Here is a 21723-nt window from a genome sequence, read left to right on the forward strand (position 1 = left end):
GCTAACTTTCTGCTTTGGCTTGGATTTATTGGTACCATTGACTTACCATATTTTACCCAATGACTATTCATGTTTGAGCTTTGACAGCAACTGAAGCAGGGGCCACATCACAGCTCATGTGATCGTTTTTTTCAGATCTTCGTCTCTGAAGGAGGAAAGCCTTCTCAATTGTCCCCTACCCAAAGTCAATTATAGTGCCTCCTACTTCTACCCCACTGAGATCAATTACCCCAAAATCGATTGGGGATCTATTCCAGGACATTCTTGATCTATATGGCTCAGTTAGCTAGTTCTAAACAGAAGTTACAATCTGCTTTTTTAAAAAATTCTTCTAAAGTGAACTTGCTCAAATGAAACATTTTGCACCAGTTGCTGATGCTAGTTATTTGATTTTCATTCACAGCCATAAAGAAACTATATGCATTTATATAATTCTAGTATTAACAGATTACTTTATTCAATTTAGCCACAACTTTTGCTTATTCCAATTAGGTAGAAAGAACATTTAAGGTACGTGGAAGCAGAAGTCATAATACTTTTCAAAGTGTTATAAAAATTCATTGGAAAATAAAAACAAATCCAAGAAATACACTGCAATGCTCATGGAAAATCGATCCAGGAGGTCCAACAGCTAAGGTGCAGTGAATAAAGATCCTTTGATAGTTTATGAAAAATTAGCATTTGCTAGGATTTAACAAAAAGATGACTCTTGCAATAAAAGATCTGGAAAAAAGTTTAAATTTTAAATTTACATCTTGGTAAAATTACACTGAGCACATCAGATGTACAAGTTTCAAGTATCATTTCAAACATTATACAAGTTCAAAGGTATCCCAATGCAGTCTAAATCTTTTATACAGTGTATTTACAAGCACTCAACACAGTGGATGACTTACTCCACTGTTTCCATTTATTATTTAGACACAAATGTCTACCAAATACTTATTTTCAGCTGTCCATTTTTAAAAGAAACAGATATGTGATAAATGCTGATAATGGAATATCACACTATATCTGTATATGTATTCTCACAAATATTTAGTGTAGTAAATTTTGTTCTCCTAGCAGAAATCTGGGCTGAGCTGTCATTTAGCTGGGTACTGAAAGTAATCCATTTTCATCAGCTGTGTCCAGAATTTTACAAATTACCGGCGATTCCACCTGAGAAAAACAAACAATAAAGTTAAGACCTGACAACTGAGACATCAGAGGTCAAAGCCATTTTCCCACATCAGTGTCCCAGGTACAGTCAACTAATTCAACACAGGCCAGAGGCTGAATCTGGGATCTTGCTGCATGACTCAGCTGACTCACTGTATAAAATCAACTAGATCACTGAATAAGCTGCACGCCAATGACATTAACTACAAGGATATCTGACTTTTAGAGTATTACTACCCTGTTAAATGGTGTTGGAAAGCAGATATACTCTGCAAGAGCCTGTGTTACGAATTTCACTTGTTTGTTCACTTGACTCATCCACTTCCTACATGGCTACTTTATGGGACTTTTTAAATAGTTTTTAAACTACTTAAGTTATAACGTATTATACTGGCAACAGAGGAAGTAATTAGTTTTTTCCCAATTTCATTTGGAGGTGGGAGATGTACCAACATACTCACGTTATTTTCTAATTGTTTCCCACAGTATTTAACTGAGTACAGTACAAATACCTTAAACAATGTAGAATTTGTAACCATAAGAAATGGTCATGGCAAATAGTTTAGATGCTTTCGAAAGCAAACTAGATAATCAGATGAGAGAAAAGGGAATAGAAAGATATAGCGAAAGGCTGAGGTAAGGTAAGTAGGAACATCACGGGGTTACCATTGATGAGAAACTCGACTACACCAGTTGTATTAATATGGTGGCTATAAGAGCCAGTCAGTCGCTGAAAACTCTGTAGTGAGTAACTTACCCCCTGACTACTCAAAGCCTTTCCACCATCTGGCACAAGTGAGGAATAGGATGGAATACTCTCCATTGCCTGGATGAGTGTAGCTCTAACAACAGTCAAGAAACTCCACACTATCCAAATCAAAGCAGCTCAATTGATCAGCATACCATCTACCATTCTAAACATTCACTCCCCCACCACTGACGCAGAGTGACAGCAATGTGTGCTGCAGCAACTTCCCAAGGCTCCTTCAAAAACACTTTCCAAACGCGTAACCTCCATCATCTGGAAGAACAAGGGCATCAGACTCCAGGGAACACCACCACATGCAAGTTTCCCTCCAAGTCACACACCTACCTAACTTGGATCACCGTCTTTGGGTCAAAATCCTGGAATTCCTGGCCTAACAGCACTGTGAGTGTACCAACACCACATGGACTGCAGTGATTCAAGTTGGTGGCTCAGCAACACCTTCTCAAGGGCAGTTAGGGAAGGGTAATAAATGCTGGCCTAGGCAGCGACACCCACATCCCAAGAATTAAAAAATGGACATTTTGTTTTTAAGAAAATAAAAGGTATAAATGGAAAAGACCATAAAGAAAATGTAACTCTGCAACAAGTACTCTTTACTCACCCCCAGAATGTATTGGCAGGTTTGTGGCTCAAGCATGTAGATTGTAACTGCATGAGGGGACTCTGATTCCTTACACCTGTGTAATAAAGTATATATTTATTTAAATGTACAAAGAAAAGGAAAGTGTGACTGACATTTACAAAACACAGCAAATTTGAACTCTGACCAATCAAATTAGCTCTGCAGGACAATTTGTACTTGTATAGCACCTTTCATGTAACGATATGTTGCAGGAGCATTATAAAACAAACTTTGATCCAAGCTACACAAGGAGATATTAGGACAGATGGCCAAGCTTGGTCAAACAAGAAAGATTTAAGGTGTGTTCTTAAGGAGGAAAGAGAGGTAGGAAGGTAGAGAGATTTATGGAGGCAATAGTTTAGAGCCAAGGAAACTGAAAGCATGGTCACTGATGGAGGAATGATTAAAATTCGGGATGCTCATGAACTAGAATTGTGTAGATATTTCAAATAGTTCTGGGGCTGGGGGAGATTACAGAGATAGGAAGGGGTAAAGCCATAAAGGGATTTGAAAACAAGGATGAGAATTTTAAAATCATACTGTATCAATTTGGAGATTAAAAGTATTGAGTTAAATCTATAAGACTGGAGAAAGACAGGCCTGTAAGTATGGCAGCAGCAGAGACTAAACTTACTTCAATTTTACAACCACTTGTCGTGGTTTTCCTGTCAAATCACAAAGATCACCATTTCCATAAAAATGTGAAACAACCCTGAAAAAAATGAAATTAACTGTGATTAGAACATCATTACATTTTATTAGAAATGTACCGAACATAAAATCCATTACTAGTCTACTTCGTGAATGTTTCTTGGAGATTCAAATTAGAAACTTTAAACATCCCCAAGAAAGTACTAAAGTTGAGGTCAACCTAAAAGTTTTCATAACTTCTGCCAAGCAAAATTTAATTCCAGCATTAGCCAGATGATTGTGGTTTTCATCTGTAACTGGATCATGATGCAGAAAAATGATAACACAGTTCAACATGATGGGTTCAGAGAAAGATTGCTTGTACAGAAGTGACATAAATATTGATAATTTACTTCAATGACAGGTCTACAATCTCTAGCAACATTTAAAACAAATTTCTACTGCAATTTAATGCATAATTCCTCTAAAATCACTAAACTTAAAATGAATGTTTAATACTTGTGTCAAGTACATAACAAAGATAGTAGTTAAATTGTTATGAGTATGTCTCTGCATCTTGTTACAAAGCAACAAACAAAGTGGCTCACACAATGCCATTGTAAGTCATTATGTAAGTCATTACAGCAGGTGAGCAACATAATCTCAAGTTCTGTCTGCTGCCGTGTACTGCACAGTAATTATTCTGGGGTAGAATATTTCTATTTTGGCCAGAAGCATCATGGCCCACAGTGATTGAAGGATGTTTCCTGTGATTGAATCACACATTATTAAACAGGAGTGATAGTGCACAATATGAACTGAATTGAAGAGGTCGGATTTATTTAATGGCTCATGATAACTTGCAGATGTTATTCACAGAAATTTTGTTGCACAAAAGGAGACCATTCTGCCCATTGTGTCTTTGCTGGCTCTTTGAACAAGCAGTAGTGCTTAGTCTCACTCCCAGCTTTTGGTCCATTACCATCCAAGTTCCTCATCAACAAGTACTGTCCAAAATCTTTCCAAATTTATTTATGGAATCAACTTCAATCATTTTTTCAGATCTTGAAAACTTAAAAAGTAAATTCCCTTCATCTCCCTTCTAGGTGTTTTGACAATTATTTCAAATCCATGACCATTGGTTGTTGACCCACTTGCCAAAGGGGATAGATTAGGTAGAGAAAAATTATCAAAACTTATTATCTGGAAAACTTTTATTAGGTTATTTCTTAGCCTTCTCTGTTCCAAGGAGAACAATCTTAACTTTTCCAATCTCTCTTCATAACTGAAGTTCCACAACTCCGAGAATATCCTGGTAAGCCATGTTATGATCTGGTTCGGGACCAATAACTTAAAAAAAATGAATTTTGAAATCCCAGTTATCCACTAGGAGAATAAAGCCACAGGATTCCATGGTTTCAAACGAACAAAATAAACTTTACTGTACAAAGCCAGAAAAGTAAAACAATTTACATCTATCTAATACTCTAACATTTTGAATTAACAGGAGCTAATATGATTTACCAGGCAAACTGTGACTGAACGTCCCAAACTGCATATTAAATGGCAGATGCGACCAAGACATATTCCATGGACTTCTCAGCAACTCATCCAGATGTCAGTGACCACTTTGAATCACAAAAGCCTGCTAAATTGGTAAAGCTCTGGCTCCCTCAAGAGGGATTTCAACTCCTCACTTCTGAAGATCTAGTCTCTGAATTCCCTCAAAAACCGCTCCAACCTGGACTGCCTCAACAACTGCTCATCTCCTGATTGTTCAATCTCTTCTGAGGCTGCATTCTACAGGATTCACTGCCGCCTCTAATTACTGACACAGTTCTAGCTCTTTTGCAGACCGCTAGCTTCATTTAGCTGAGATTGCCCCTGGGTTTTTCCGAACTCCAATCTCAGCTGCACCAAGCTATAAATGGCTCCCAGGGCTCATTCTGAGCCCTAACCCTCTCCAGCATGGAAGCAGCAACCTTCCTCCACCTTCTCAGCTCCTCAGGATTTCTTCAGCCCTAACTGCTTGAAGCCAGCTAATCACTTCCAGGGCTTCTCTGTGAGAACTGCAACTAACTCTCTCTCCCAGCACACACACATAAATTGAAACCAGAGAACCTTCTTAAGCTCCACCCATCTCCATTACCATGTAGCCTGCTCTGGTCTATCCTCAAACTGATCCCCAAGCCAATTATCCCTGCTTCACAATTTCTCCAGTTTAATAAGCCCACTTGCTATTTTATGGTTCCATCTTTTCTATTCTGACTCCATTAAACAAACGTTTGTAACCTTCTGAACTGAACTTTTAGGTGTTCTGGCAATCTCTAAATCCCAGCATTTTAGTTCTTACTTTCACAACAGCAGTCTTCCCAGAACTAAATATTAACATGAACCATGAACTAGATATTCCAGATATTCATCACAGCCTCCTCTACTTTTTTTAAGCTTTCACATCTTTCCTCCTGAAGTGTGGTGCCCAAAATTGTCCAGTGTTCCAGCTGAAGCCTACCCTGTGCATTTTGTATTACAATCTTACAAATTTACCTCACTTTCTGTGTTCCGTCTTCTCTCCATTGGTAAGCCCTTGCTGAATTTTTTGAAGCCCATGTGACGTGCTCTTCTTTATTCCAGGTGCCAACCACTATGATGCTTTTTCCAGCTCCTTTATCCTTCAGATAATATAGAAAGTAATCATTCTGTGACATTCTTATCGATACAGCTTAAAATAAGAGAGATAAAAGTGTGCGTCAGGATGGAGACAATCAGTATTAGAAAGCTATTTTCTGGGGAAAATTGGCACACTGGGGTAGTCACTAGCATTTCACCTTTGGTCCTGGGTTTGAATTGAACACTGTCTGATATGACAAAAATTTCTCCTGTCATCTGGCTGTAAGATCCCTAGGCAAACGTGTCTTAATCCAGCTCCCACACCAGCCCCCAGTTTGGCAGTAAATTGCAATCTCCCTCTGAGACAGTTTGGAAAATTGAAATAATACAACAGGGACAAACTCTTTTGAGGCAGAGCTATATTGATAGGGAAGCGTAAAGAGAGATTTAGCCTGGTACTTCATTGAACTGGGAGTGCTTGACAATATCGCTGGGTATCTCTGAGACAACAAATATTCCATCAACACCCTCTTTTTTTTTTCCATTTTTACATCTAGTGTCAGGCTTTTAAGCATAGCATGGGTCATATACATGGTAGAGAATGTTTGTGCTCCTCTAAATTTCCCATCAACACAATTTCAGGCAAGCACCAATGCTTGTCACACCACCAATCATACTGTCTTCCTTATTAAAAAAGTTAATTCAGCTTGTAACAAATTACTGTTAATATTATGTTGCGATCTGTGCCCACTAAGAAATGTATGCACACAAATGTGAGTGAATGAATATGCAAATATGTTGTTTCTCTGCCAATATTCTCCTTTTCTTTCAAAGACATGGATTCCTTGGTGCAGCATGCCAGCTGAGCTCAATCATGTTTTTGCACAATGGGCACACATGAATATTTCCAGGAGGGTCCACTGGATAGTGATCAGGGGCAGGAACTCTGGATGACTTATCCTCTAAATCTCCCTTCTTTCTCCCATCACCAATATAGCAACTCCTAGGCAAAAACAGAATTACCTGGAAAAACTCAGCAGGTCTGGCAGCATCGGCGGAGAAGAAAAGAGTTGACGTTTCGAGTCCTCATGACCCTTCGACAGAACTTGAGTTTGAGTCCAAGAAAGAGCTGAAATATAAGCTGGTTTAAGGTGTGTGTGTGGGGGGCGGAGAGATATAGAGACAGAGAGGTGGAGGGGGTGTGTGGTTGTAGGGGACCCCCCCCCCCCCACCCCCCTCCTCCACCTCTCTGTCTCTCTATCTCTCCGCCCCCCCCACACACACCTTAAACCAGCTTATATTTCAGCTCTTTCTTGGACTCGAACTCAAGTTCTGTCGAAGGGTCATGAGGACTCGAAACGTCAACTCTTTTCTTCTCCGCCGATGCTGCCAGACCTGCTGAGTTTTTCCAGGTAATTCTGTTTTTGTTTTGGATTTCCAACATCCGCAGTTTTTTTGTTTTTAGCAACTCCTAGGGTCACCTGGGCTCAGATTGGTGAACTCAACATGACCCGATCTTGCTGGTGTGTTCGGTTCAGCTATTTATTGCCTTAACCAGGTGAGTCATAGGAAAAATCTGTATGGAGGCTTCAACCCTTAGTTTGAGTATTCAAATCTAGGTGCCATAATTAAAAGGGGAGTTAAAATTTACTGAACTATCTGGTTCCCCCAATTCTAATTTTAAGATATTCTTTACACACACATGAAATAGTTAAAATGTTTACATAACTACATTTTTAACTATTTATATTAATGCTTATTTCCTTCATATAGCCTCCTTCAACTAAGGCCCATTGTGAACTGCCTGTGCCCCTATGCCATGTAAAGATAGAAAGTTTGCAAATATAGGGGAGTGCTAAATCATCTTTACACCTTTTAAAAGGTAATCCGTAACAGGTTAGCAGATTTCATTAAGTGTACTATTGTGTTATAATGATCAATGATGACAACAGGAATATGAAATGAGAATCTTGATTACCCATTGCTGTTAAACATTAAGAGGAATATAGATTTTGTATCCTATAGCACAGTCTCTCGAGATTGTTTGGATGTAGAGACCTTTGGTTTTAAAGTTTTAGCCCCCAGCATTTGAAGCGGAGTTGGTTTGTGAAATTTCCAAAACAAACATAGGCACAACACATTAATGGGTTGGGAGATACTTTCATATCCTAAACAAAAAGCATTCCTTCCCAGAGTAAATTTCGTAAATGAAGAGCTAGCGCTGACATGGGTGAAGAATTGAGCTGCTTCCTTCAGTGCTACAATTTCTATGATTCTATGTCTTGCATGAAGTTTTGTGCTGTGAAAGCTCTGGCAGATAATTGGGAAGTAAGAAGATGGAAGTTCCACCTAATGTTCCAATGGTACCTCTGGAAAGAGATGTAGAAAACTTCTAGTATATTTTTGGTTGAATCCAAATTTCTAGATAGGTCCCTGGCTGACCAAGTTATTTTCAATGGTTTGATAGAGATTGACAAGTCAGAAGGTGGCAAAATTGACTGTCGGTCAAAGTATGGTTGTGGCCACTACAGGAAAGAATTAGAACAGGTTAGTTTGTATTTCCTAATCTGAAGACATCTGAAGTTAAGATGGCTACAAAATGTTCTCCAGAGAGATATGCTGATGCTATTGAATCCACCTACCAATAATGTAGACACAAATTAAAACACGTCAAAGTTTTAATAAAATGCAGCACCATGTCAAATAACTTCCATTTATTTTGTTCTGTGTGTTTGGATTAACCAAGTGGGCTTACATATGTGATCAGCAAATAAATTTCCTCCAGTATAAATTACCATGTAAATTTAAGTGAGGGACAATGTAGTTCCTGACAAATAGGTGATATGGTCCTCAGATATATAAAAAAAACATCAGAAATACTCAGAAGGTCAAACAGCATGTGTGGAGTTCATGTTTCATCAGTTCTGATAAAAGGTCATCTCGGCCTGAAATGTTAACCTTGCTTCTCTCCATAGACGCTGCCTGACCTGCTGGATATTTCCAGCATTTTTTGTTTTTATTTCAGATCTCCAGCACTTTTGCTTTTGTACATAGTTCGCTGATTTTGTATAGGTGTGTGCAATGCTGGCTTCAAAATTCTTGAGTCTTGTCAGATGAAATCTCAAAACCCAAACTAAAAACCTTTAAAAATGTGTTTTTAATGAAAATGAAATAATGCATTATCCAAATACACATACCTCATGATACTGCTGCACATGCTTACCATAGCAGAATTCATATTTCCACCATCCTACACCCTGTTACAATGGAGAGAAGTAAATTATTCCAAGTTGAAATACCATGAAACAGAAATAATGTAACAAAAATACACATTTCAGTAATGGACAGCGAAATTAGAGAAATAGTAAATGTCAGCAATTTCTGAGGATGCTCCACTCCGCTAATTTAAATTACCTTGCGTTACCATTTAAACTATACAAAATAGACAAACCAAAAGATAGATGGAAAGTTCAACTTCTGGCAAAGGAACAAAGCAATACCAAAACACTTTAGTTGCAGTTATTTGTCTTTGAGGACTTAACTCCCTTTAGGGTGGGTTTAGTATTTCCTGCTAACAATGGCCTTCCTATACTATACACTATGCATGGTGACCATTTACCTACTCAGCCCACGCTGCAGCTGCCCTGAAATTACCTGGCAGAGGATGTATACGAAAATATTGGGGGATGGAGAAGTTTGAGTGAGAATTTCTCCCATCTTTTTCTCTGTCTTTTAAATCATTTTTTAAAAATAAGTTTGACAATCATGGGTACAATTCTATTTCAGATTCTCTATTGGATTCGCTGGTTCAGGGATGTCCACTTTTAGAATGCATGGGGCATGATATTGCAGAGACATAAAGCCTGATGCACAATAGATTCAAAGACTCCCTTGCACAAAAATAGCAAGACATCATAAATATAAAGGCAGCATGACAGTCACACAAAAATCAAGATCTCTGCATATAGAAAAACAGACTCACTGAAATACAGGATGGTCAAGACATAGAACATACAGCACAGAAACTGGCTATTTGGTCTAACTAGTCTGTGTTGGTGCTTATACTCCACATGAGTTTCCTCCCTTCCCATCTTCCTGATCTCAGCTTTTCAGTAAATCTTTCTATTCCCTTTTCTCTCTGTAATTGTCTAGTTTCGTTTAGAAAGCATCTAAGCTACATGCCTTAGCCACCTCTTGCGGTAGTGAGTTCCATATCCTAGTCATGGAGTAAATTCCTCATACCACTATTTGATTTATTAATAATTATCTTGTATTTATGGCTCCTAGTTTTGGATTCACCCACAAATGGAAACACACTCTCCACATCTATTCTGTCCAACCCATTCATAATTTTAAATATCTCTATCAGGTAACCCATACGTCTTCTCTTTTCTGGAGAAATAAGGCCCAACCTGTTTAAACTTCCCCATTAGATGTAATTCCTCAGTCTGGTACCATATTTATAAACACACAGGCTAGGTGAAAGAACTTGGGGGCACACTTGTTCAACAATTCTGCACAAAGACTCTGTCTGGTATGTATTTTGCTCTTCTCCAACACGAAATACAAACTGTAACCATTGCTTTGCAAATAATTAAAAGCTGTCACCAGTTATTACCAGTTCACAGCACAGAGAGCAATGTATTTTATCACATTTATGGCAACTGATCCCATTGCTCTATTCTCTTCTATAGCTCTGTATCTCCTTTTCCTTCAAAAAGATGCAATGGATTTTGTTGAAATATGCAAAGGTATTCCATACTCCAACAATTCTTTGCATAGTTTTCCCAATTACTCTGCTCAGTGTCACTGTGATAATTTTAAATTGTTGACTCTTCACCACTGATTATCCAACCAATCATCTGATAGTCTTTTATCTTATTCTCCTTCGATCTCCCTTTACACCCTCCACAACATTTTCTACATTCATGATTCAGCAATGTTAGAAAGGAGGCATATGATAAAATCAGAGCTAAGTTTGTTTGCTTTTCACTAGAACTAGCCTTTTACTATAATGTATTTATTTGGTAATCCACCCATGCCAGTATTTGAACATTTACCACTGCTGATCGGTTATCCCAACTGCCAACTTTATTTCCCGATGAATTTGAGCTAGATTCCTGCCTATCTCGAGGAACGCTGGCTTTCTCCATTCGCGTTTTTATCGTTAACTCTTCATTATCATTTTATAACTTTACACTGAACCTGTTATTAAAATTGACATCATTAACTTCCAGTTTTATTTCTCAAAGGCATAAATTTTCATCCAAATTACTTAATTTTATATTTAATGCTGTGATCCCTAACTTAATCAGCATTCTTATGATTATCTTTCAAAAATATCAAAGAAGGGCTGGACTCTTACCCCATGGAAACAATAGGAGCCACTTAGAAATTCCTGAATGAGCTGTTCATCAGTCAGTTTGGAGATGTGAGTAGTTCCTACAGCAACTGGCTGTCCTCCTCCAATACTGATAGACTTGTGAGTTAAAAACTGTTCATCTCGTGTAGATTTTGTGTCCAGTTCCTATTATAATCCAACGTGATAACCATTTTCAAAATTAATTAACTCAAATACATGAGCACCATCAAAAAGTAGGTCCGCTTAACTCTCAAGTTCAGCATGGAAATTAAAGAAAGCCTGCTGCTTATTTGAAAGTTACACAGAACAGAAACATCTGGAAATTACTTCTAAAAGAAAAATAAATTCCAAGTGGAACATATTTCCAGACAAAAGCTCTCAGGATACAGCAAAATAGATTTTAGAAGTCCACCTGATTAATAGCATGGAATAATGTCCCTGTATTGTATATTTTCACAGGTTCAAATGTATTGCCAACTCTTATCGATTTGAAATAATTTTGCAAAACACTCAAATCACATTGAGATATACCTGCAGGTGTACCATACCACAGGGACTACAGTGGTTCAGGAAGGCAGCTCACCACCACCTTATGGGCAATTAGGGATGGGCATTAAATGCTGGCCTAGGCAGCGATGCCCACATCCCCTAAATGAATTTTTAAAAATTCCAATGTTGATTGTGCATTTTGATAACAATGTCAAAATAAGATGAAGCAAATAAAGCCCACACCACCAGCAGCTTTGGTGCTTGGTCACAATATGCCACAGCAAGAAATGGGTTCATCCTAAAACCCCTTTATGTTAGTTAAGGGGTATCAGAGAGGAGGCACTAAAGTGAAGCCACTCTTTCAAAAACGGAGAAAGAGGAAAGATGATAGTCACTGGAGAAGGATCATGTGCTCAGCTGACGAACTATACTGGACAGATACCAAAATAATATTTTAATCAGCACTTTAATAACTTGAAATAAATTTTCAAAACTAGGATTCAGTTATTACAAACCAAGTGTCCTCACCCAATAAAAATTGTTAAGGCTTAAATCAATATCTAGGCAACATAGAATTTGAAGAGCAGTTGCAATTGGTTTTAAGGAACAGATGTCAGTTTCAAAAACAAACTCTCATTTAAAATAAATAAATGCTGGATAGTAAAAGGCCAAAAGAAATGTTCTCAAATTTCATTAACTTGTTTTTGCAAACAGATAAAATATAAAGTTTGCATTGCCCAAACAAAACGGATTGAAATTATGAGGCAACAGCCAGGGACAGGTTTCCTTAGCTAGTTGTGAAATTATTTAAAAATTCCATTGGTAGAACAGTTACCTCTTGGGCTCTTTGGGTAGTGAAAGGCGGTTTCATCATATCTTCTTGCTGTTTTTCTAACTGTTCAAGACTTTGAGGCCTTAATGGCGAGCCGTGAACTGATTGGCAAAATATGTCATTAACTGGGGAGGATTTAAATCTATACAAGATAAAAACAAGGTTAAAACTCAAACACGGCATCAAATTATTAAGAATTACTACAAAAATGTGGTCAGAACAGATTACCTTTAAACTACTGAGGTTACAAATTATGCAATGTTTGTGTATCAATTTTAAAGATTACACAGTACATTTAGCTATTTTACCTGTATTTAGGATGGCTGCACAATAGTGGTGTCAAGATTACTAGTTCATATTCACAGGTGGTGACTTCAGCAACTGAGAGGATCTCATGCTTGGCTTCAGGGTGGCAGACATACATTACAGTGGTAACTCTTGGTTTGTTCTGTTTTAAGCTGCAAGGTGTACCATTTCCCATTACCACCGGGTAATAAGGAGTGATCTGTCCTTCTATGTTTTTAGTGTAAACCTTAAAAATAAAATAATTGCCACTTTACTACATTCACCTTTCAACAACTCTGGACAAGATTTATCTTTGGCTATTAATGATAAGAGAAAGCATTCACAACATAATTTGCAGCATATATCTCAGTATCAAAAATGTTACAGGTTTGTCTTCTCTGTAAAGAAGGGTAGCTAGTTTTCATCCTTTACACAGTATTTTTGAGAGAGTTGCAAAAAAAATGAGATTGGAAAAAAAAAGCAATAGTCCCTTGTATAAAATCTCACCCAAATTCAAATACAGAAAAAATTTAACAAGTTACACCTGGTCCATAAAGGGATTATATCAGAATTTATACATCTACAATTAAAAAGTGATATCACAAATTTTCTATTTTTTTATTTAGGGGATGTGGGCATCACTGGTTAGGCCAGCATTTATTGCCTACCCCTAACTGCCCTTAAGGTGGTGGTGAGCTGCCTTCTTGAACTGCTGCAGTCCATGTGGTGTAGGTACACCCACAATGCTGTAAGGAAAAAGTCCCAGGATTTTGACCCAGTGACAATGAAGGAACGGCAATAAATTTCCAAGTCAGGCTTGGAGGGGAACTTCTTTGTGATGGTGTTCCCATGCATCTGCTGCCCTTGTCCTTTGAGATGGTAGCAGTTGTGGGTTTGGAAGGTGCTGCCTAAGTATCCTTGGTGAGTTTCTAGAGAGCATCTTGCAGAGGGTACACACTGCTGCCACTGTTTGTTGGTGGTGGAGGGAGTAAGTGTTTGTGGAAGGGGTGCCAATCAAGTGGACTGCTTTGCCCTGAATGGTGTCAAGCTTCTTGAGTGTTGTTGGAGTTGCACTCATCCAAGCAAGTGGAGAGTATTCCATCACACTTCTGACTTGTGCCTTGTAGATGGTGGATAAGCTTTGGGGAGTTAGAATGTGAATTACTTGCTGCAGGAGACCTAACCTCTGACTTGCTCTTGTAGCCACAGTATTTATATGGATAGTCCAGTTCAGTTTCTGGTCAATGGAACTCTCAGGATGCAGATATTGGGAGATTCAGTGATAGTAATGCCATTGAATGTCAAGGGCGATGGTCAGATTCTCTCTTGTTGGAGATGGTCATTGCCTGGCACTTAAGTGGCAAGTAACAATCATGCCACAATATTGTCCAAGTCTTGTTGCATTTGGACATGGACTGCTTCAGTATGAGGAGTCGCAAATAGTGTTTGAACATTGTGCAATCATCAGCGAACATACCCACTTCTGACCTTATGATGGAAAGGTCATTGATGAAGCAGCTGAAGATAGTTGGGCCTAGGACACTAACCTGAGCAGCTCCTGCAGTGATGCCCTGGAACTGAGATGACTGACCTCCAACAACCACAACCATCTTCCTTTTTGCTAGGTATGACTCCAACCAGCAGAGAACTCCCCCCCACAATTCCCAATGACTCCAGTTTTGCTAGGGCTCATTGATGCCACACTTAGATGCAAAGGGCAGTCACTCTCACCTCATCTCTGGAATTCAGCACTTTTGTCCATGTTTTGACCAAGGCTGTATTCATTTATTAAATTCTATTCCACTTGATTCAGTGGTTTAATTTAAATTATCTGAATGTTAATTTATATACTTCTCACTTTTCAACATTATTTATATCACTGCTATTCTTTGGTGCATGAAATGATTGAACTATCTAGTAATTTGCATTAAACAAGCACGAAGTGGGAATTTAGATGAATTAAAAAAGGTGAAATTATAATACAAAAACAAATCAACTCAACTGAAGCATCTTCAATTTGAGGAGCAACTACCCACAAGACAACCTGCAGCTTCAATGATGCCACTTAAAAGTGTATTATTTTTGGCAGCAAAAGATGTACAAAAACCAGGCTGAAGATTTAACCAAACTCCTACTTTAATGGGTTCCAAAAAAGTGAGTGAAATTTACAATAGGTGATTTGGTTGTATTTTACCTTGTTAATAATGATAACTTACTTGTCATTGCTAATTAAGGAGTTTCAAACAGGATTTCGTCTTGTGTATTCAGTTCTTGCAAAATTGTTGCTTACAAGAAACTAATGACATTTTTCAAATTCTTCATCAATCCATTTCTTAGACTGAACAGACTGATCTTTATATAGCATGCAAAATATTTAGGAATAGCAAGAAATTTCCATTAATGGTAAGTGGTTTCTAGTTTGCATGCACATTTTGAAAACCTTGCATTTATAGAAATGGGAATAATCTAGCATCAGTCATCCAGTTACTTTCCCCCATAGGAGTACATTTTTCAGAGTTGAATTCACTCAATTATTCAACAAAAACAATTCATGAGAATCTGTTTGCCAGGTGGCTTAGCAGCATCTTAGGTGCGCACATCTACAGAAACCAACTTCATTTTGTGTTTAAAGGTTGAAAATATTATTTCTACTTTGAATAACAGGCTTGTGAAACAAGAATCCATGAACTTAGTCAAATTAACCAATCAACAGCTGTGGAAAACTGTGCACTCAGATGAAGCGTTCTTTAAACCAGTGTGTACTTGATCAGGATAGTTAATGTTGATATAATAGCAAGACAGCCTGGATTTGGAAAAAGGTTTCATTTAACCAATATAGACACTTAACTGGTCTTCACTATATTTGATAAATTTGGATTGCACAATTCATAAAACAATATCGTTTTCATGCTTGTTTTGGTCAAATGAACTAATTTTACCAGGGCTGAAAATACAATAAGGAGGCTAGAATGAATGATGTCAAATTCCACTCTTTAAAATATGTATTTACTTCCTCCTTCAAAAACCATTCAACATTTCCTTGGTAAATTAGCAATCATAGGTTCATTAATTGCAACTGCAAAAAATCTTTTGCAATTCTATGACAGAAACTCTCATTTTGTTTGAGAAGAAAGATATAGCCTTTCTGCTGCCGCCCAAGCTACGGTAATGATTTGACAATTTATCACAAAGAATCACTGACATCCATGGCACAATCTGATGGCACTTCTAAAGCTATGATTTCTAACACTCTACAGGTAATACCTGCTGTCAGAATTTGCACATAGCCCAGTTTTTTGGTTGCAATGGTGGTGAAATGGTCAGCATTCACTACCATTGCAACTGTGAAGCTGATAGCAACTTCGGGACTCTGCACATGCACAGCTAAACACGAAAATCCAGAAGTCGCTGTCAGTGATTCCTTTCCATAGGGTGCGCTGTTGAAGTTCCCTTAGATGGGATCGTTCAAAATCACTTGAATTAACATGGACTTCCACTTTGATACTCCTGGTCTTGCTGTTAATTTGTCTCCCCTGCTTTGAAAAACTAATATTTGTGGAATGTCAAATTTCTCTGTCTTGACAATAATTCCACAGGCTTTCAATGTAATTTTCTTTAATGTAGTTTTGATTTATGATATTTCAGCTTCCAGCTTAACTCTATGTGAATGTTGCAATCTTTATTTTACTCTGTAAAATGATTGAAATTTTCAGACTCAACAACACACCACTGGAAGCAGTCAGGAAATTCTGATACCTTGGATCCATGGTGCCAGACAACCTGTCTCTTGACGAAGAGCTCAGCACACACATTGGCAAGGCAGCCACCAACTTTGGCCGACTAACAAAATGGCATAGAAAAGCGACAAACTAGCTTGCAGGACCAAGGTGCTTATCTATGAGGTCCTTAGCACATTTCTCTATGGCAGCAAAGCCTGGACAACCAACACCTACCAACAAAAAAGACTCAATGACTTCTATTGCTGGTGTCTGCGGCACATCCTTGGCATAACATGGAAAGAGAAATGGAGACACTAATGAAGCAATCCTTTCTAGGGCAAACATGCCAAGCATGCTAGTGGTAATCATGCAAAGGAAACTTCGCTGGCTTGGGCTCGTGCACAGCATGGAAGATGGCCACATCCCCAAGAGGAGGTAGCCTATACCAAGAGACCAGCAGAGCACCCAAAGCTCTGATTCAAGGATGCTGTCAAAAGAGACATGAAAGCCTTCAACATTGACTATGACAGGTGGGAAACAGTAGCTGATCAATGCAAATGGTGACACCAGTTCTGGACAGTTTGCCACTATGACAACTTGGTTTCAGAAGCTCCAAAGCAGATGCCAGCCCTGCCAACAAGCCATCACTGGCAAGGAACAACTTCATGTGCGGCACTTGTGGCAGATTTCACTTTCCAAAATTGGCTTTTTCAGCCATCTAAAAACTGCAGCCATTGATCTCATCTGGCCTCACCAAAATTCTGAGGCTGCATTCCCATCATCTCTCACAGATCGAAGAATGCCAATCACCAAATCGCCAACCAAAATGCTTAGAACGTGAAGTATAATAAGTGCATTTTACTTCCTGGTTTGCTGTGTGAGAATTCTTCAATGTGACAGGTTGCTTAGTCTGCTTGATAACATAATTGCTGCTGGATGCCAAAGATCCTTACAGTTGGCGCGAGAATCAAATTAACTTTGGGAAAGACGAAATTCATGTTAGATTGTTAGATCTTTGTGGGCAACTTTCTTCAAAAGGAGTGCTGTCACATTGCTGCTGACTACAAAATCCAGTCCAATGATTGAGCACTGCAGTACTGCATCACTTCCCAAATCCTTATTAATAGTGCCATCTAGTGATCGGATTTCAGCTAATTCAAAACTACAGTACCACCACCGGCAAAAAACTGCCAAATAACCAAGGACCTGCCTTTGGGCAGAGCACCCACAAATGAACGAACAGAAGAGTTATAGTGGACAATAAGATGACATTTAGGATGTAATTCATTCAAACTGTGAATAATGTTCAATATTTAAATCCTATAATTTTATGAAATTATTTCCTAATTATTACCTAATTTCAGGATCACGGAACATGTTCCATCAACTAGCGACCAACTACACTTAGTAAAAACGATAATTTGGCCATAATGTGCTTGGGGACACCCTGTAAACAATAAAGGTGCTCTATAAATGAAAGTGCTTTGTTAACCTGTTAGAATTTATACAGGGAGTCCTCACTTAAAGTTGTGGTTGCATTCCTAAAAATTCTGGCTTTCAGTGAAATGACTAAGTAATCATAGGTGCCCAGAGGAATCAATTTAAAGCCAGAGTTAGGTTCTATTGGACATTTCTTGCCCACAAAAAAAAATGCACAAGTTGAAATACTGTACCAAGCACGTACAGCACTGTATATTCCTAGTTGAAATAGCTTGCAAAATAAAATACATCAGTAAATATAAAAGTAACACAATATTTAAAATAAAATTACACTCACCTACAGTACTCTTAGATTGACTAGGCTCTATCTAGTGGCAGAAGTTGGCTGAAGCAGGTAGCAGCTGAAGTCTCTAAACAACCTGGATCTTTTTTCTTATTCATTTACAGGAAGTGGGCATCGATGGCTAGGCCAGCATTTACTGCCCATCACAAATTGTCCTTGAGGTGGTGGTGGTGAGCTGCCTTTATGAACTGCTGCAGTCCCTGTGGTATAGGTATACCCACATTGCTGTTCGGGAGGGAGTTCCAGAGTTTTGATCCAGTGACAGTGCAGGAACGGCGATATATTTCCAAGTCAGGATGGTGTGTGGCTTGGAGAGGTACTTCCAGGTGGTGGTGTTCCCATCTATCTGCTGCCCTTGTCCTTCTAGATGGTAGTGGTTGTGGGTTTGGAAGGTGCTGCTGAGGAGCTTTGGTGAGTTGCTGCAGTGCATCTTGTAAATAGTACACACTGCTGCCACTGTTAGTCGGTGGTGGAGGAAGTAAAAGTTTGTGGAAGGGGTGCCAATCAAGCGGGATGCTTTACCCTAGATAGTGTCGAGCCTCTGAAGTGCTGTTGGAGCTGTACTCATCCAGGCAGGTGGACAGTATTCCATCACACTCCTTACTTGTGCCTTGTATGTGATGGACAGACTTTGGGGAGTCAGGAGGTGAGTTATTCGCTGCAGGATTCCTAGCCTCTGACCTGTTCTTGTAGTTACAGTATTTATATGGCTAGTCCAGTTCAGTTTCTGGTCAATAATAACCCCCAGAATGTTGACAGCGGGGGATTCAATGATGGTAATGCCATTGAACATTAAGGGTGATGGTTAGATTCTCTTTTGTTGGAGATGGTCATTGCCTGACACTTGTGTGGTGCGAATGTTACTTGCCACTTGTCAGCCCAAGCCTGGATATTGTCCAGGTCTTGCTGCATTTGGACATGGACTGCTGCAGCATCTGAGGAGTCACAATTGGTACTGAACACTGTACAATCATCAGCGAGCAGCCCCAATTCTGACCTTAGGGTGGTCATTGATGAAGCAGCTGAAAATGGTTGGGCCTAGGATACTACCCTGAGGAACTCTTGCAGGGATGTCCTGGAACTGAGATGATTGACCTCCAACAACCACCAGTGGAGGGTCCCTCCCCCCAACTCCCACCAATTCCCATTGACTCCAGTTTTGCCAGGGCTCTCTGAAGCCACATTCGGTCAAAGGCTGTCTTGATGTCAAGGGCAGTCACTCTCACTTCACTTCTGGAGTTCAAACCTTTTGTTTGAACCAAGGCTGTAATAAGGTCAGGAGCTGAGTGACCCTTCCACTAGAATGAGCCGAGGTCTTCAGTGCAAGTTCAGAACAGGAGCCAGTGCAGCAACTGAAGCACACACCGCAGACTAAATGAATAATGGAGAGTGGGAAGCAAGAGGAAGAGGGGCTGAGGGCAGGAGTGGAAGCACTGAGGAAAGATTACGTGAGCAAGCAGGCCACAGAAGAGGAAGTATGTGGCAAATGACACTAAAGTGAAATTGGCAATGCTAAATGGATACATTGAGACTTTATTAACAACACTAAAGTGAAATGTTAAGTGACCCAACGTTAAGCACAGACTTATTGTACTGGAAAACTATAACAGATCTGAATCATTCTGCAAAAGCATGAAGGGGAGGCAATTACAATAAGGTTGCGTTCCACTTACTTTCAATTTCTCAGTTTCAGATTCTTCTGGCTGTTCTGCAGTGGAATCTAGACAAAAAAAGAGAAATCTAAACTATTTGAAATACAATTGAATGTTCATCAATTGTTCATACATAATTTTACTCAGCTGACAGGGCAAACTCTTCCTCAGGACTTTGATCCTTTTGGAAACCTAACTTCATAAAAGTAAATTTTAATGACTGGAAATTTTCATATTAATGTCACTCGTTACTCCTATCGGAGCGCAATGCTGGTTCTTAGACCCTTCACTCCACTCTTTTCTTTGTCTAGGAGTTGACGTTTAGATATATGAACGTTACGCTTGGGAAAATTAGTATTTGTTTTGCTGTTCAAATGAATCTCAGCGAAAGACAGCACTGGTACAGAGTGAAGGGTAACTACATAAATGTTACTTTGGTGTATCATATCTTTCAAATTTATTCTAAGAGTTTCCATACTGTTCTATAAAGGCACTAGGATTTATTGTATTTCCATCATTGTCTTTATAAACATCTGTTTCGCATTCCACATCCTGATCTATAACTTGATTCCTTTCATATTCCTTCAAGCATATTGAGAAAATGTGTTATGAACTGATAATGAATGAAAGAGTGTAAAAATATCTGTACGAATTAAAAATGTTTCCGTTGGACAGTTAAACTGAAGTTTCAGCTTGTGGAGCCAGTGATATAAATTAAACACATTTCTTTTTGATCCTAAACAAGCAGTATCAGATTCTGTTAGTTTATAGTCCCTCCTTGGTTTGGCCCGACCTGTCTCTCCATCCTCCTTTCAAGCCTTCAACTCTTCATGAATTCCACATTTCTCCAACTCTGGCCTTGTGCATTCTCCACTCCCTTCACCCTAGCATTGGTGGCTGTGCCTTCAGCCACCTAAGTCCTAATCTATGAGATTCCTTCTCTTTTTGGCCACCAGTCCCAACACCTCCTTCTTTGGCTTGCGTCAATTCTTGTATGATTGCATTCCTTTAAAGCACCTTGCAATGATTTACTACGTTAAAAGAACTATATAAATACAAGTTGTGGATTTCTGAAGCCACACAATGTGAATTGACATTATAGTAAGTGATGAAACAGAAGTGAACAATCCATAACTTACCTTTAGCTACGAACAGTATCTGAAGTGGTCAGGCCTAAAAGGATTATTTTTAATTGTTGCTCCTTGAATGTAAACAGCCTTTCATTTTAATTATCATCATATAGAACACTTCTTGATAGGTTTGTAAATAGCATGCTCCAAGAAAGTACTGTGCTGGATAAGTGAAAATTCTGTGCTTTCTGAAAGACATTGTTTCTTACCTTCGGTCTCAGAATCAGCTGGCGTGCTCATGGTACCAAGGTAATATTCCTGAATATTAACTTTCTGCTAAGTTGAAGATATATAAAAGTTAGCAGAACAATCACCTAAAAGTTGGTAACACTACAGGCTGATAAAATAGGCACAGTACCTGGCCAGTTTCTTTTTCCTCATGGTATTGGCGTATGTGTTTCCCATGACACACTTCGTATGTCCAGTAAGATTCAATCTGCGTTGTAGAAAGAATTCGATTAGAAATATTCAGTGAGTGGTATTTGCATATAAATCAAACATTAATTATTGTGTAAAACACAAAATCATGGAAATTAACAAGCACTTCAAAAGTTTTACACTTTTAACATTTTAAGAAGTGTGGCACAAGCTTACATAGCTGAATATAATGTTATATTTCTTCAAAAAGCAAAAGTTATCAGTGTCCCCTAGTTATATTTGCCCTCAACCAGGTGATCCT

At 38.7% G+C, this 21723-nt stretch overlaps 1 protein-coding gene across 3 annotated transcripts in view; it reads right to left on the reverse strand.

The window, feature by feature from the left end:
- Positions 1-435: 435 nt before the first annotated feature.
- Positions 436-21723, reverse strand: part of erlec1 (endoplasmic reticulum lectin 1) — a 29747-nt gene continuing 8459 nt past the window's right edge. For 2 of the 3 annotated variants that reach the window (XM_041175040.1, XM_041175057.1), the window contains exons 4-14: positions 21403-21480; positions 21254-21320; positions 19936-19982; positions 12784-13007; positions 12479-12617; positions 11158-11319; positions 8990-9049; positions 5730-5854; positions 3187-3264; positions 2532-2607; positions 436-1161 (exon numbers count right to left, since the gene is read on the reverse strand). In XM_041175040.1, the coding sequence (XP_041030974.1) occupies positions 1090-1161; positions 2532-2607; positions 3187-3264; positions 5730-5854; positions 8990-9049; positions 11158-11319; positions 12479-12617; positions 12784-13007; positions 19936-19982; positions 21254-21320; positions 21403-21480 (1128 nt within the window). In that variant the 3' untranslated portion in view covers positions 436-1089. The remainder of the gene's footprint in view (positions 1162-2531; positions 2608-3186; positions 3265-5729; positions 5855-8989; positions 9050-11157; positions 11320-12478; positions 12618-12783; positions 13008-19935; positions 19983-21253; positions 21321-21402; positions 21481-21723) is intronic. The other variant, XM_041175047.1, reaches the window with a different exon arrangement.

Source organism: Carcharodon carcharias, chromosome 2 (assembly GCF_017639515.1).
Source record: "Carcharodon carcharias isolate sCarCar2 chromosome 2, sCarCar2.pri, whole genome shotgun sequence".
Taxonomy (NCBI): Eukaryota; Metazoa; Chordata; class Chondrichthyes; order Lamniformes; family Lamnidae; genus Carcharodon; species Carcharodon carcharias.